At 45.7% G+C, this 17,805-nt stretch overlaps 1 protein-coding gene across 8 annotated transcripts in view; it reads right to left on the bottom strand.

Annotated features, from left to right (window-relative positions):
* The window catches only part of AFF2 (AF4/FMR2 family member 2), a 454,373-nt gene that overhangs the window by 82,503 nt on the left and 354,065 nt on the right, over positions 1-17,805 (bottom strand). For all 8 annotated transcript variants that reach the window (XM_043570624.1, XM_043570628.1, XM_043570630.1 and 5 more), the window contains one exon: positions 15,031-15,127. In XM_043570624.1, coding sequence (XP_043426559.1) covers positions 15,031-15,127 — 97 coding nt within the window. The remainder of the gene's footprint in view (positions 1-15,030; positions 15,128-17,805) is intronic.

The raw sequence follows: 17,805 nt of genomic DNA, 5'->3' as shown, positions 1-17,805 counted from the left end.
CTACTCGGATCAATGTCCTCCCGTGGAACCTTTAAGAAAACACACACCAAATCATCGAAATGAGGAAATCTCTGGGCCTCTCGGCCTGTGTCGCCTTAGACATGGAGCCTGGTTCCAGTTTATTGCTGAACCCATTGATCTGTGTACAGTCCATTTATCATTCATGAAAAGAGCTAGTGATCTTCACAGTATATTAGAAGAAACAACTCAGATCATCTGTCAACAGCCCTCTTAGAGATTTCTGTTTCCCTCTCCACAGGGATTGCATCTCCTTCGATTCTTCTGGAATTAAAATGTTGCTAAGCAACACAGCTGGGGGCGCTGATGGCAGAATGGCTACAGTCTATCAAACTGTTTAAGCACCTGGAGGGTTTCAGTGATGATTTTTTTCATACTTCTGTAGCATAATTATGTAATCAGAACCAAACTTGTACTCCCCTAGACTTTTTCAGACTATAGAAAGAACACTTACTATGGGGAGCACTGAGACCTTCAGACCCTTTCCAGAAGTATCCATCCGGAGACCTTCGTATCTGGGTGAGGCCTACAGGATGTAGAGGCAGCTACTTGTAACGCTGGACTCGGCGTTCGGGGTGACCACTGCTTGAGGAAATACCCCAAAGCAAGCTTCCTACGCCTAACTACGGCTCGACATGCTTCGAAGCGATTTTGTTTGAAAGAAGTGAAACGCTTCGCAAGTTTAGAGACTAGTGCTGGGAATTCAAGTCCTTCTCACCTACGACGTCTCGGGTTCTGCTGCTAGGTAAATAAATACCCATTAATATGTGGGCAGGTTATTTGCCTCTCGGTGGCAGAAATCACCTTCTCACCATCTGTGCCCGGGGTTGAATTCTGGCAGGCGGCACAGCAGCAAGAAAGCGGGAGCAAGAGGTAACAGGTGAAGATGATAAAATAAGCAATAGGTGTGTGGCTGGCCCGCGTCACGTCTCACATGTAGTTCGGAGATGCAGGTCTGTCCCTGAGACGGCCCCGGAAAGGAAGCGGAAAGGAAGAGGCGGATGCTGGCAGGGAGCAGGGGCCGGACCCAGTCTACCCACCTGTGCACACCCGCACCTTCCTTTTCTACCGCCTTTCGTCCCCCAGTCCTGGCTGGGTCGGAACGGGGTAGGGAAATGGGATGGAGACGTGTCATTGTGGAAATCACACGAACCCACTTCGCCCCATCTCTTTAATCCAAATGAGTCTGTGCTTAAAGAAGACAAAGGCTATGTCATAAAGTAACGAGCATGCTGTTCGAGTGGTTTCCTTTGAAAGCACGCTGGAAGTGATAGTATGAGCAGGCCACTGGCAGAAGACAGGGAGGGAGAAATCAAAGTGACATTGCTTAACCTAGCTTTCATTCAGTGACATGGTTTTTGAAAATGTCTTCTCTTCTCTGATCAGGAGGAACATAATTGTGTTCGAGGCCAGTTTCTTTGAAACCTATGTCTCTCTATACAGCCATCATAGGAAAATAACTTCATTGAAATTAATGTTTTCTGGGCTGCTTGGCTATTGATTGAAAATGTGTATGCCGAGAGGTTCTCTTTCCTTTGGGAATTAACTCGGGATCATTCCGGAGCGCCAACCGCTCTGCTCAGACGTGCTCACGTCACCCTCCTGTGTGCTCAGCACCTTTGATCTCCAAGCTGAGCGGTCGCAGGGAGTGTCAGACCTGAGGCAGAGCTCACAGTGTGTGTCCTTTATGCTCACTGCGATGTGACTTTGTTTCAAGCGTGATACAGAGAATTATTCAGCTCCCAGACTTTGAAGAAAACTTAAGTGAATTATTTGTGGGAAAAATATCTATGTCTTTAGGGTCTGAGAAGTAGTCTGCAAAATACACAGGGAGAACATCCCTTGCTCTGAAACGACGTGACGTGAAAAGACCAATCCCAAATACAAAATGGGAGATCCCCTTAAAAAGGAGGGGAATCAAAACAAAATGATCTCGTGTAATTCACCACACATTACGAGGGTTGCACATTGGGATGACAGATCATTTTGAGTTTAAAAACATACATTAAAAGTAATTTAAACTGATTGGAAGATGGAGGCTAGATAGTTAACACTCATGCTGCTTTAATTTGCAATGTCTATACGCTTTCTAAAACCTACGTTCTACTTCTTTTGTGCCGCGTTTCTGTAACATGATACTCATCTTGTCACTAAGGCACCTCTACTCTAAGGATGATACAATAAATGAAAACGTTAGAAAATATATTCCACCATGGTGTGAGGAGAGGCCGTGGACTACGGCGGAAAGACTGATGAGCTACAAATCCAGAAACCTGAGGGTCGATGGCGGGGGGAGAGGTGGAAGGGAGGGGAAAGTGGGTGATGGGCATTGAGGAGGGCCCCTGTTGGGATGAGCACTGGGTGTTGTATGGAAACCAATTTGACAATAAATTTCATACTAAAAAAAGAAAAGAAAGAAATCCAGAAACCTGGGTTCCGCCCCCAGCTTTGCCACTTACTATCGTCATGACATTAGCAAGGTGATGGACACTTTTGAGCCTGAGTTTCCTCATTTTAAAAATGAAGATAATCAGTCCTGCCCCATCTAGATCAAGGGCGGTCGCGAGTAGCCCGCATCCACGACGGTGCTCGAGAAACAGCCTGCTCTGCTTTCTGGCTTCCGCGCACACACCGGCACCGCCAGAGAGCTTATGGGCTTGCTGACTTAGTGACCCGGTAGCAGCTAGCAGACGTATGCAGTTATTCCGGACTAGAATGCTCCCGTCTGGAAAGTCCTCCCCGAGGGAGGTTTTGATGTGTTTAGATCCTGACACGCCTAGGCCAGCAGGAGACAGAGCCCGGTACCTTCACGTGGGCCTCTGCCCTCAACCTTCTCAGGGGCTGCTGCTGCTGGCAGCGAGGTCAGGGCCCCCGAGGCGCCGTCGGGGGCACGCGGGGGGGGGGGGGTGGGGGGCACTGTGGGGGCACGAGTGCTCCTGCAAACACTCAAATGTCTCTGTCTCCCTCCCTCTGTCATAGGGCATCTTGAAGAATTATACGCCCGGAGAGAAGGCTCGTCTCTCATCCCAGGAGTGTTCACGAACTGATTCCTCAGGAGGGATGATGGGGTAAAGGACACGCTCATAGGTGCTCACTCATTAAATCTATCTTCCTCAAATGAAGAAAGGACCTCGCCTTTCTGTGATGCAGACACTCCTCCGGCCGCGCCGAAGCCGAAGTGAATCAGGGACCATACTGAATTACAGGAACCATGAAAGTGTTACAGCTGTCCTGAGAAAACAGAAAGCAGGAAGGAAAGAACGTGGCCGTCTGGTGAGTCCCATCCTCCATGGCATACGTAACGCCGTGTTTCTTTAGGGAGAAAGTGCTACGAACGCTTGCTCCGTAGATGGATGTACCTACCTTTCAAGAAACCCTCTGGTAAGGGAATTGTGTCCCGGTGTTATTCTAGTCCAGCAAACATGTATACTACATTTATTTATTTTAACCGAGAGAATCTTTTGGGGCTTTTCAGAAACATGCCCTGAACCGTGATAGCCACACTTATGATAATGCCTTCGCCCTGGCCCCAGGTGTGCAGAAAATGGATCCAATGCAGTATGGTTCCTGTTTGTTGAGACTGTCAAGGTGAGCACGTGGATGGCCTAGACATATTATAGCAGTGGACTCATTTTCCAAGGCTGTGTATTCAGGTACTGCTTTTTTCCTTAATCAATAATAATGCTGTCAGTCAAGCATACAACGTGATTCTATTAGCACTTCTCTCTATAGCTTTTGCCTCTCCCGCTTATGTGTTTTTCTCCTGGCATTCTGCTGGCAGATATATCCAAGCTGGGTCTATCCAACACATTTCGTGATTTAAAAAAAAAGTGAAAAGTCAATCCTTCAGATAATTTTTAAATAAGTGTCTATTGGGGCATTATGGAAACAAGGCAGAAGAACCATTGATTGCATGGCTTTTGTGCTTCTGTGTTTTCCCTTTTTTTTAACTCTTCACAGGGCTATTCTGTGAGACACGGCCTTACCTTAACCTAGTGGCATGTATTGGTAAATTGTATCGATCACCTACGTTCAGAAGAGAAAACCCCTCTATTAACAAATGAACTCATCATTAGGGTATTGCGATGGTCTAAAATCAGTATCTCCAGAATTGGTTAAATCAAGTAAAGAGACATATACTGAGAACACTTGCCCAAATATAAAAAGGAATTGCTTAATTATATCATTTAAATAGACTTCACTGGAATGAGTGAAACAGCCAGAGGCTCACATTATATCCTATAGGCTGGGGTTTCAGCGGGCGGCTCACGTGCATAGGCAGGATGGCAGATTAAGAGGAGAAAATGTCACTCAGCATTTTGCAACACCTGAATGCCTGCCTGAATTTCTGACTGTATATCCAGGGACTGAAACCTTTAGGAAAATACCACCCATTGCATTTAACCCTCTGAAGAGGTGCACAGAAGGAAACGTGGAAAACGTCACGTGTTTGAACCTGGAACCTGTAGGAAGTAAAAACACGTTTCCTATCGTTGGAGTACTGGGCTTCTCCCATTTTGATTTAACTCACTGACTTCTATGTGTGTATGAAGTAGGCCCGTGCTAGACAGAAAAGGGGCAGCCATAGAATTCTGACAGGCAGAGCCTGCAGGAAATTTGTTCCAGGCGGAGGGAACTGCATCTTGCAGCTAACAGTCACTTAATAAACATTGATCAGATAAATGAGTTGCGGATGGCCACGGAATCGGATAGGCCTGGGCACTACTCTGGGCACGGAAGGGCGCCGGAGGAAAAGCTGAGCTCTAGGATACGTGTATCTAGATCCGTGCTGCGAGCGCACCTGGGGCTACGATTCCCACCCCAGAGAGGAGTCCGGGGTGGCACTGCCGGGGTGGATTTCCCAGTCTGCTTTTCGGCAGAAGGTTGTGCCCCTCCTTACTCTTCCCACTCACCTGGACAATGGCCACTGCCCCTTCACTGGTCTTCTGGTCTCTCTATTTTACCCCTATTTAAATTTTTTTAAATGTTTTTATTTTTGAGAGAGGGAGACAGAGAGAAAGCAGGGGAGGGGCAGAGAGAGAGAGGGAGGCACAGAATCCAAAGCAGGCTTCAGGCTCTGAGCTGTCAGCGCAGAGCCCGACACGAGGCTCGAACTCAGGAACCACGAGATCATAACCTGAGCCGAAGTCAGACACTTAAGTGACTGAGCCACCCAGGTGCCCCACCCCTATTTTATGCTCCGCTTTGGCCATGACTTTCTCAGAGCCCTTCATGGCTTCCTACTGCTCGGCGAACTATCAATCAAGTTCACCCACCCTGCCATTCAAGACCTTGCCTAGTACCAGTTGAACAGTAGCCTGGTAGCAGGTCATATTTGTTCTTATATATATATTTTGCTAACATGGCAGTTCGTAGGAGTTTTTCCAGTGTCTTTAGCAAGATCCATTTGTCACCTGGCGATTTTGTTTATACCTAAACTTTTGCTATCTTGTAACTTAATGAAAAATGCACTGTCTTTGGTGAAGAAGCATGTTTCACTCAGAAGAGTCTTCTGTTGACATTAATCATTCTCTAAGTGGAGTAAATGTGGAGACAACAGGCAGAGCAACTCAACATTGGCTTGAGTTATTTATTCTCCCCATTAGAAGGACCAATGGAAAAGGCACTTAGTTACTATTGTCCCCTGATATTGGTGGATTTGAAAATTCAATTTTCTCCCCTCCACTGCCAACCTGAGCCCTCTTGCCCCTCTTGCCCCTCATGCTAGAGGGACACTTCTCACAACATGACATGTGTTCTTTGGTGGGAGCCTCTATTATCTAATAGAGGCTCTCTCCTTACCACATGTGAGCAGGAAAATGGGAAGGATATTCTTAGTGCATAGTAGGTACCCCATTATATGAAAGTATTCTACAACCTCCATGAAGTGAACACTGATGATGCATCCTCAGCATCAGCACACTAGTGTAGTCAGGCTTTCTGTCCCTTAAGAGCACGTTACCCTCTGGGTGGGAACACTACACCCACCATTATCCATATACCTGTATTAGAAAACCCTTTAGTCTTCCACCTATGAGACGTCTTTACTCTCTCACTGCTACCACACTCATCATACTTCTGACACCAGATGTGTGAGGGATTGTCCCCACACCAAGCAGTTCTGTGTGACACCAGCTAGGTGTCCTACAATTTAACTCACTTTTGACACTCTCTACCTGGAGACAGTGTCAGACTCCTCAGGTTAAGGGCTGAGTCCCACAAGACCACCTCCCACTTCATATGCTCATTGCAGGCCCAAGTTGTCACCTGTCATTCTAACCAATCGGCTAAAAAACAAGAGGTTCCCCCTCCTCAGGTTCGACAAATTGGCCAGAGCGACTCACAAAACTCAGGCAGTTTACTTATGTCTACCGGTTTGTTAAAGGACATGATAAAAGAGACAGATGGATAGTCAGATGAAGAGATACACAGGGTGAGGTCTGGGCGGTCCCAAGTGTAAGAGCTTATGTCCCTGTGGACTTGGGGTTCATCAATCACGCTCCTGGGATGTGGTGTGTTAACCCACCTGGAAACTCTCCAAACCCCATACTATTGGGATTTTATGGAGGCCTCTTCACATAGGTATGATTAATTGTTAATTCAGCTTCTGCAATCTCTCCCTTCTCTAGAGAAGCATGTGTGTGTGTGTGTGTGTGTGTGTGTGTGTGTGCATGTGTGCACGTGCACATGTGTAGCAGGATCAAGTAGAGGAACAGGGCTGAAAGTTCCAAGCTTCTAATCATGACTTTGTCTTTCTGGTGAGAAGCTACCATTCAGGAGCCCATGCAGAGTCACCTCATTAGAACACTCCTATCACCCAGGAAATTCCAAGGGATTTGGTGCCCTGTATCAGCCACAGGGCTCAAAGACCAAGTGTCAGAACAAAAGATGCTCCTAGTGCTCTTATCACTTAGGAAATCACAAGGGTTTTAGGAGCCCCATGCCAGGAAACAGGGCCAGAGACTAATGCATCCCTATATATATTTTCCATTATCTCACAACAGCAAATACCGACTTCTCTGTGTCCCAATGTCCTTATTGGCAAAATGAGGCAGCTGGAATAAAGGCTCTCCACAATAGTTTTCTTTAATTTTTTTAATGTTTATTTATTTTTGAGAGTGAGAGACAGAGAGAGACAGAGAGAGAGACACAGAGCATGACAGGGAGAGGTACAGAGAGGAAGGGAGACATAGAATCCAAAGCAGGCTCCAGGCTGTAAGCACAGAGCCCAATGCGGGGCTTGAACCCACAAACTGTGAGATCATGATGTGAGCCAAAGTCAGACACTCACCAACTAAACCACCTAGGCACCCCTCTCCACGGTTATTTTCAAGTCTGGCATTTTATATTCTAATACATAAGTATTGCAGTCTATACAACATGCAAGTATGCAGTCATACACGCATGAGCCACGGCTAAATATGGAAGCAGAGTCTACCTCCATTAACAATAAACAAGATTTATTATCAAGTTTCCAAATGTTTATGTCTAATGTTCCAAAGAGTTCTATGAGATTGTCTGTGAAATATGGGTTATGGCATCCCATACATTCTGGAAGCGTCTGCTGCTTTTATCTGCCCACCTACTTGAATTTTGAGTGGCCAGTCTTAGACTGGTAGCTAATCTCAAATTTGGATACCTCTTCTGTGTATTTACAATGCTTATGCTCTTTCCTCTTACTAAATAAATAGAAAAATATAGAGCTGCTTAAGAAAAAGTTAGATTCTGTTTCCCATTCAGGATGACACCCTGGGTCCTTGCAGCCTGCCTGGTAGCTTTTCCAGCAGATGGCAGATATTTGGGGAACAGAGTAAAGCATTCTTGGGACCTAAACCAAAGCCCCCAGTATATTTTTCAAAGCCGGCATATAAATTTCAAAACCTCACATTTTCAGTCTGGCAGGGTTTTATTACCCAGCTTTTACTGAAGATGCTCATTTTGCTCTACTATATGCTAGAACCCTGATTAAATTGAAGACTTGGAAACTTCCAGCAAACTTCCAGTACCCATGGTACGTTGCCTGGGGTTTGTTGGCTACTGACTCCAAGACAGGCTCCAACCAGGGATTTGGGACCCAACTTGGGGTGATGAAGGGGCCTAAGAAAAGAACATGCTTGGACCAAACAAAGGGTGGGGTGAGAGTGGAGACGGGACCATCCCAGGGGCAGTGACAAGGGCAAATTCAATTCAAGTCAACTGAGGGATCCCCAGCTTCCCAGAGGTGGCTGCTACCCACCCCCCACCAGCCCTGCCATGCACTTTACAGATATGTGCCATGTAACAAGAGGCCCTGCTCATCCCTGTCCTACGTAAGAGTCACCGTTTCTGAAATTACAGATCAAACCCATTGTTGTTTCCGTTTGGCTCTTAGGGTGCACAGCACCCCCTCACCAATGTCCGATTTAAACTCCCAGTGGCTCTGCAGTGGACACTAGCCAGTATCTGGTCGTCAGCTGCGCTTCTCTGCCTCTCTGCGTGCTCGAAGCATTTTATTGAGATTACAATAAAAAGGTAATCTACGGAGATTACGAGTCAAAATATTTGCTACTAAATGTAGAAGAGCTAATTACAATGAAAAAAAATCAGCACTCAGGTTTTCTAAACAGTCACAGACTTGCCTGGAGCATATTAAAAAATCACATCATACAAGCCCTAAGCAGTTTCTTATTAATCTGGTCTCGATGCTAATACGGCCAAATGGGAAACACAGTCTTGGGAGTATGAGGGCCAATGTTATTCTATTAACCTTATATGTTATCCTATTTACTTTCCTGTCTTTAATGAATAAATTAAAATGTCCTCTCATTCTCTAATTGCTGGATAGTTGGAGTATGACAAGGTACACATTTTATTCAGCTACATGCTACAGCCTCAACTGCCCAAACTCTATCATTTGTGGGGGATTTCAATGAAAGGCAATGACAGATAAACTGTTTACATTAAAAGACTCTATCAAAGTTATTTTGCACCTGGTTTCATCCTAATCTATCTGCTGTTTCTTTAGCTCTGACAGGCTGACCTGTCTTGCTGTGTGTACCATATTGATGTCATTACTGAAGAGGGCCTTCCCCAGCCTTTCCGCTGATAACAAAGTAAATGGAAATGCAGAGAAACCCTGGGGAGGTAACAACTTGTTCAGCATGATGAGGGAGAACTGTGGCTAAAACAGAGGACCGATTACAGCAGGGCAGGGTATCTGCTGTCACAACGAATGCATTCACGACAGCGCATTGGCTTCCAAAGAGCCAGCTAATAGCAGGCGCGAGAGTTACTACATCGTTTTTCGTTAGCACGCTTGGAACATAAAAGCAGGCTTTCATTGAACTGGGCTGCTATGTCCTGGAAGTTTAATATGCATCCCAGGTATAAGGAACACATCCCAAAGCTGCCAGCATATTCATATCTTCTGCTACCGTGGAATTCAGCTCATTTGCGATGGTCTAGTAACAGACGACCTAGCCAGGGAGGTGGCCCAACAGTAACAGAAACAAACAAGCCAATGTGAAACCAAAATCAAGAGCCTGGATAAAAAGCAAGCTACCTGTGTGAGGCAATCCGCGACCTTCAGTCAAAAAATAAAATTATGGAGTGGAGAGAAAGAGCTGCGAAGACACTACGTTTTCGTAAATGTTAACATACTTGAGATGCACCCCCTATACTGGCGTCTAGTGACGCTTTGAATGAACCGCCCATCTCTAGGGGTACTAGGGTGATCCTTAGGCAGAAAAAGAAAGAAGATCGGGTTAAATAAAGCTGGGTACATAGGAGCTACTTGCAATAACGTATCCAGACACAACTCATTGGAAAGCCTCTGTGGTCAAAGCAAACCTGAATTGTTCAGCTCTGTTTTTAAAGCACCAACACCACGTCAGGCTGTATCTCAGGTAAAGAGTTGAGCCTGGTCACTAACCGATCGTTTCCCATCGTAGGACTCATTGGCTAAACTTCTCACAGAGCTAAATGAAGTCCTCTAACATTTCGGTCTAATTCACATTAATAACAAGATGGTATTAATATTCAAATGCCCTGAAGGCGGTTTCTAACAATACCCATCTCTTTGTAGCCTTTACGGTGTCTAAAGTGTGCTGCTTCTAATGCCAGTCTGGGAGGGCTGGGGCGCGAGAGAGCCATGCTCCGAGCCAGCCTGGATTCAGAGCCCAGGCCCCACAGACTGTCCTGCCAGGAGAGTGTGCGATTTGCGCTCGAGGGCTGGGTCAATCAGACGTCGTGATTATCATGCACTAAAACGTTAAGCAGATGTTTCCAGAACGTGTGGAAGTCTTTGGACTAGGTCAAATTGTGGGTAGCTTAAAACTTTAAAGACAGCAATTTTAATAAAACTGTCAATACAATTTCTTTGTTAAAAAAAACATTTGAGACTGATTAGGCTGCTTCTATTGAAAGAGATGCACAAGGTCTATATCTTTGGATCTTTTATTGAGCTGTGAGGCCAGCATGAATAACTGCTTCTCAGCTGTAAATGAAAATTGATTCCAGGTTTAACTCCTCATTTTCAGGGGTTCTTGAAGTCCCAAGAACCATACGAAGGAAAATTTGACCAAAAGGAAAACTGAAGGCGAGGACACGTGGAGGAAACGCGCATGCACGCGCTCTCGAGAGGCCTGGCCGACTGCACCGTGCCTGCCAAACCCCAGCGGGCACACCCCGGCGTCGCTGCCCGCCCCAGATGCCTGCCTGGAAAATGGCATCTCAGTGAGTGTTGTATGGGGAAGGTCAGGGTGGGGTTTTGTATCTATGAGGCTAAGAGAGGAGGCTGAGACCTAAAACTGGGACCTAGTCAGCTGGGTGATGGGTATCATGTAGTTCCCCACCGTGTTAGTGATATCCAGCTTTTAAAAACCCAACATACTGCACCAGGGACGTTTATGTAGTCACTAACTATAAAACGCTGTATCCAATTCAAACACGGTTCTGAAACATTCCAATGTCCAATGTCCATTTCAAGTGATGATTTAGTTCCCATTCCAGGGAAGCTCCTAAGATTTGAAAGCCAGCGTGAGTACAGCATCACAGCATACCCTCTGTCTTTCTCCAGGGCAAAAGTTGAGGGGAAATAAGAAGCATAATCAAAAGGTATGACTCAGGTGTCCACCCACATCAGGCCTTTGAAGAAAAACTCATGTTTAGAGACGCGTAATTTTCCTGGAGGACTTGGTGTAGTGTCATTGGCAACCTGGCCTTTCTCCCTGTGACGTCTGGTTTAAAACTCATCAAGGGTCAAAGGGGAGGAAAGGGTGTTCATAGCCAATGGATGCCTATGGGGCATTTAGGGCAGTGAAGACATTCAATCCGGTTCCTAGCAGATCCCTATGGACACCAAGGCCAAAATGAAGGGCAATATCTATGTACCAATGGATCCAAAAGAAGGGACTTCCAATGAATGTTTAAAAAGGCCACAAGGAAGAATAACTGCTGATTTGCGTAGCGCTTGTGGTTATCAGAACATTCTTCACAACTACACTTGTAATTCTCACGGCCAGGCACACCCAGCTAATACATGTTAGGACAACACAGAACCTTTTCGCTCAGGTTTGCCACACGCTGGCTGTTTTCCAGGCAGTTAATTCAGTGGCTCTCTTTAACACCCTATTCTTTACAACCAAATCGAAAGTCACGCAGCTAGCATTCCAAGAACATGAGATGGTTTAGACTGTTACCGGTGGTAGTGACAATGACTCTATCCATTCACTTAGTTGCTAAATCCTCTGTGACCTAATAAAATAGGTGCTATTGTGACCCCCATTTCAGACACGCTTAGGTCTTGAGCCCAAGGTCATCCAGTAAGAGGCAGAGCCAGATTCAAACTGTGTCCATCCATGGCGTATCTGCTTCCCAAACGGTCCCAAGCAAGAAAGCAAAATGCAGCAGGGAATGTAGAGGAAAGACACAAACTTTTAACCAACATTTCAGGGTATAATCACTATTGCTTCTTCACTGAAACTATGTGCATTAAGTAATTGTGTATCCCTGACTTCAAAGAATCACTAGGAGGTGAAACCTTTTGTTGAAAAGGTTTTGTTTTTGTTTTTTTAAACAGTCCTTAGTCTCCACAGCTCACCCATTCCAGCCTCATACTCCATGTTCCCGTTTGTAGGAATAATGCTTAGCCTTTAAACACATCCTAACTGTTCTGTTGGGGTTTGTGCACGGGAGCTGCCCAGCCTGGCTAATTACTGCTGTGGAGGGCACCAGTGGCGGGTAGATGATGAGAGACTTGGGACCGAAATGTCATATTAGAAACTGACACATCTTGATCCTACGTTTCATTTTCATACACACATTGGAAATGCATTCTCATGGGATTCTTTATGTTGCAGACTCCGGTGTAAGGTCTTAGGGGCTTCTGGAAAAGACCGGTATCTACTCTCACTAAGCTTGGACAACTTGGATCTCCTTGGGTGAGTCCAGGTACAATGATGACAGATGAGATGCTCTGAGACTCCCAAAAGCTAATGACTTTTTTTTTTTTTTGGACTACGTTTGCATGAATGTAGCCACCGGGTTCTGAGAAAGTTTATAAGTATAATGTCAGCTCAAACCAATGGTGTGGTCTGGCCACTTGGACGCATCACTTAATGCGCGCTGATGCATTTGTTTATATGTCCCCCCCCCCCCCGCCATCATCCTGGCACAAATAGAGTATTGCTGCAATTCTGTAGCTCAGACAGGGGGTGCAAACCTACCTCTAAGGTTTATTGGTGAGGTTCAAATAAGACAGAGCACCTAACTTAATATCAGGCACAGAATAAGGGTGGCTCTGTAAATGGGAGCCCTGAGTTCGCCTCCTGATGTTGCTGGCAGTGTGATGGTCCCGGTTACAAGACTGAAAGAATGTCCGTCAATTGATGAATAGATAAAGAAAAGAATAAACAGGAATGAAGTACTGATCGCTGCTACAACATGGATGGACCTAGAAAACATCACGGCAAGTGAAAGAAGCCGGTCATAAAAGGTCACGTACCTTCCGACTCATTTATGAACTAGGCAAATCTGCAGAGACAGAAAGTAGACTATTGGTCGTCACGGACTGGGAAGGGGGGAAATGGGGAAAAACTGCTTCGTGTATGAGGGATTTCCTTCAGGGGTGATGAAAATATCCTGGAACTGGTGACAGGGGCACAATCTGGTGAATGCGCTACATGGTGACTTTTACGTGCCATGAATTTTACCGCGATGAAACAAAACAGGAAAATCATTTCGATACACGTATCTTTGAAAAAAGAAAAAGTGAGGCCTCATGAAGTTGGAGCTCAACAAACACTGCTTGGCGCTATCCAGTCCGCTCCTGCACAAACATTCTCTTTTGGTCTTTAGCCTTCCTGCCTTTTAACGAGTCCTTAAACTCTATACCGAGGGCTCATTTATAAATGTTTATAACCTTGCATCTGGTTCTTGCTCCCTGGGCCCAGCGAGGGGGAAGAAGTTGTCATTTTTGCCCTGCCTTAGATCCCCCGGTTCAATCCCCCCTTCAAATGAGAAGCTTTGTTGGTGGAGGCATGACTGGTCTAACGGCAGCATGCCACGGAAAGCCTCCAACGCACCAACTAGGATTATCCGGGGGTCTCGGCACTGACACACTCCCCGAACACACATCCTAAAAACCCAGATGATTTGGGCCCGCAGACCTGATGCCAGTCCTTCAGGTAAATACAGAACATGACAATGTGAGAAGCTAAAAAGCAGACTGCATGTCCGTAATCCCATAGAGAGGAAGTCAATGCACAGAATCTATTCCCACTTATCGTTGATTACCGTGTTAAACATTTCCATTAAAAAGTAATGCTGCATCTGTCAAACTCAATGATGTAGGATTTTTTGTTTGATTTACTGACACAATCCGTGTCACTGGTATCTTAAATGCAGAAAGCAGCAATAACAGACACTGGTTCACATAGGAGAGGGACGGCTTGCATCCGGGATGGGGACAGCGAGCCCCTGGGAGACGACGGCGCCGGTCCTTGATGAGGTACCCAAGCGCAGAGATGCAATTTTTACATATTACGAAAAACGCAAGCCGAATCAGGAGGAGAAAGTAATGGAGAGTAAAGTGTTGGCCGCATAACATGGCAGATGACTTCAAATTTAAAATTCCACCAAACGGTAGGAGTTTCAGCGTGGCCAACAACCGCACATGAGAGCGGAAGAGGCGAGCCTTGGGAGTTTTTCCCAAGCTTGTCTTTGCCGACCCGTCTGAGAACATTTAGCCAGCCTGGAGTTCTGTACTTGACAATTACCTTGACATGAGCATCCCTTGAAACCGTCTGCTTTCACTTTCCCGACTTAGCCAACTTCACCGTAGAAAAGAACTTGGTCAGGTATCAGCTTTAAGAAAAGGCAACCCTTGCACGCTCCTTATCTAAGGTGATAAACACACCCAGGTGGAGCCCACCTGGGACACAGCCCTGTCACAGAGAAAACGCAGAAGCATCACTGGCTCGATACGCTACGCTGCCGCTCTCCTGCTTCGTGGACGATACTTGGCCTTTGCAAACCGACAAGGCCAGTCTCACTGGAAACGCTGCAAACAAGTGTCTGCCGTCTCATGTGGTGCTAAGGACCATAAGTACTTAGGATGCAGCGCGGACGAAGATGGGGCAGCAGCAAGTTTTTGCCACATGCCTCCGGGCTGAAGGTTCGTGAATGAGCGTGGCCTGTGAGCCTCGCAGCGGGGTCACTAAAGTTACACCTCACCCGAGACGATGCTTACTTAGTCCAAGAGAGGGAAAGACAGTCTGTGGCTTACTGAGGACCAGTTTGTGCGTTCGACAGGGGAGCGGAAGGAGGGGGTGAAGGGGTGTTCCCCTCACTACAGCTTGAATGACACTGAGAGCCGATTCAACCTGTTCCAGAACACCATGCCGATCTCTGCTTCTTTTCCTCTCTCTAAAGCCCAGAGGTAAAGCAGAGGGTAGGCTTGTAGATGGCAAAGGCATTCCCGTTCTTTCTGCTCCCTCCCGTTAGGTCCCGACCCAAGCCCGAGGCTCCTCCTACCTGGTAGAGCTCAGTGGCGGTGCACTGAGTGGCCAAGGTCTTCACCGGCTCAAGGTCGTCTTCATCACTGCTCAGCTTCAAGTCGTCCTCAAGCATCCTACGAAAAAAGCAGGGTGATGTTCGTGTTACAAAGCGTCTTTTCAAAACCATCCTCAGATACATCTTGCAATGAGGATAAAATATTGGAGCTACAATCTGACAGCTGCAATTCTGTCAAAGGTGCAGAGGGAACCAAGATTCTTTCAGCTAATTAGATATTTGAGCTCTTATATTTATGTCATACTCCGCACACATCTTCCCGCTCTACCTTCCCCTAAATCAAGGGGAAAAAAAGGACTATTTCAGCATCTCCAGAGATGACTGGAGTCTATATATTTTTACTACTGAAAGTGTAATAAATGGACTGATCAATCACTGTGGAGTGGAACGTGACATTGGATCTCTACAGGAAAAGATGCTCCAAGTCGCCCATGAAAGAACAGGGGCATGGTAACAGCCCCTGGCTCTAGAGGCTGCTGTCGCAGCCTGCTGGGGCTCTCTGGATGACAGAGGCAAAAGGCCCAGTGAACTTCCGCTGCCTTGCAGTGCCCTCTGCACTGTGGCAGCTCTGTGGCCATAAAATAGCTGGGCGAGAAATGGCTAGTCATTAACCTTTTGATATATGACCGATCTCTTCCCGTAAAATTTGATCCAAGAGATGTAAGCCCATGATGTGGATGAGAAATCTTTCTCTCCTAAGGCAAGGTACCTGAAAGATACGAACTTTGATGATGAACTAGCACTTTCAAAATTGTTTATCGAGCACACAGAGCCTCTTGTTCCTACAGTGCCATCCGCTCTACCCCCAAACTTGAGCCACAGCAGGAAGAGTGACTGATGATCTTAAAATGCCAGTTACATAGCCTTCGAAGAGCAATTGGTGTTAATATTTTTATGTATTGAATGCAACTATAGACCTCGTTCCCAGCCTTCAAATGGGGGCAGTCCCAGCCTCCTTGGACTGATTACCATTTTCTTGCTTCCAGACTCGGAATCAGGCTCAGCTCCCAGGCTACAATTTCCTTCTTCGACTCTGTGAATCCTATTTTTTCTCTATAGCTCAGCCAGATCCCACCTCCTCTGCAAAAGCTTTCAAGAAAGAACCCCTGTCTCAGAAAGGACACCTTTTCCTTCTGCCCCGCCCCCGGCTCCAGCTGGATCAGTGCCCTGCTTTCCGCTGAGTGTCCCCTTCTTCCCATGTGGGCTGCTGATGCAACTTACTCACTTCTGTCTTCCCAGAAATGACAGTCCACCACCCTCATTTTGCATACAAGGAAAGAAAGGTTCAGAGAAGTCCAGGGCTCTGCTCAAGGTCACACAGCTAGTTGTGCGAGAGCCAGTCCTACAACTCCCATCTCTTAATTTCTACCTGTGTGATTTTTCCAGAAGGGACGTTGAAAGGCAAAAGGCAACTTCTAATGTGATAAATGAGGGAATACATTATTTGAGAACTTATGTTCAAATGTTAGAAAGAGATTCGGGTCAGAGTGGGTAGCCAATAACTCTTCAAAGAAAACACGGCCCCCCCTACTCTCATGCTCAGCCACATAAGATCAGGACATGTTCACTGAGGTCTGAAAACCAAAGACCAGTCAGTATAAAGAATGATTGCTAGGAAGGATAGCTGTTAGAGTTGGTTTCAGATAAACTAAACTTGTGAGATTTATGACTGTCCTTCATGAGACTAATGGATGTTTTCAAGATCTTAGAGAAGACAAAATGTATCTTCACATTTCTTGCAATTGCAGGCTTACGACTCCAAACAAATAATTCTTTATAACACATTGTGGCAAACGAAAACGGTATCATTCTCATAAGCTATAGAAGTCAAATATTTTAATACTTATGGTGGTCATAAAGGGCTTCATTTTCTCTGTGTGTGTGTGTATCTTAATATAGGTGGGCAATGTCTACATGTTAATTTACACAGAAGTGTTGAGCAAAATAAATGATCAACAATTACTTCCATTCAGAAGGCCCATTTATGTGTCAGGGAAAGTGCCAAGTATTTGACCAGAAGCTTGAAGGAGGGGCTATTATTAGCCCCATTTTCCATTGGAACAGTGAGGCTTAGAGAGGTACAGAACTTGTTTGTGATTATGCAAGCTAGGAAATCATGGAGGCAAACATGGAACTCAGACCATCTCCAGCCAGAACTTGAGAATATCTAATGTTTTCCTAGAGGGTGTAATTTACAAAGGATGGTATATTAAATAAAATCAACAGCAACGACAACAACAGCAAAAAACCCCACAAAACATACTGACATGGAGTCAAGATCATTTGGATTCAAGTGCTGGCTAATCATAAACTCTGATATCTTGGGAAAGGCATTTTCTGTCTCTGTACCTCATCTGTGTCCCGCATCTGTTAAATGGGATAATAATTAAACTCTTTCACGGGGTGGAGGTGGGGGTGAGCATCATATGAGCAAAAGCATGTGAAATGCTTTAGGAAGGCACAAAATTAATGCAGGGTATCATTACTTTGGAAATATTGCATCATAGTTACAAATAATGTACACCATTAACACCATTAACAAGTAATCACAAGCAGAGCCTTTCTGAGACCCTGTTCTCATCTTCATTTGCTGAACAACCTGAAGGTAAACATCTCACAAAGTCTCAAAGCTTAATCCAGAAACGGGTTTATGGGTCTTCTTCAGGGAGAACTAGCACATCCAGAGTCAGATTTCAGTCTTGAACTCAGCAGTTATCTTATTCTCCAACCAACTCT

The sequence above is a fragment of the Prionailurus bengalensis genome, chromosome X (assembly GCF_016509475.1).
Source record: "Prionailurus bengalensis isolate Pbe53 chromosome X, Fcat_Pben_1.1_paternal_pri, whole genome shotgun sequence".
NCBI classification, from domain to species: Eukaryota; Metazoa; Chordata; class Mammalia; order Carnivora; family Felidae; genus Prionailurus; species Prionailurus bengalensis.
Note: the sequence above shows the minus strand (reverse complement) of the source record. Positions and strands in the feature narration are given on the sequence as shown.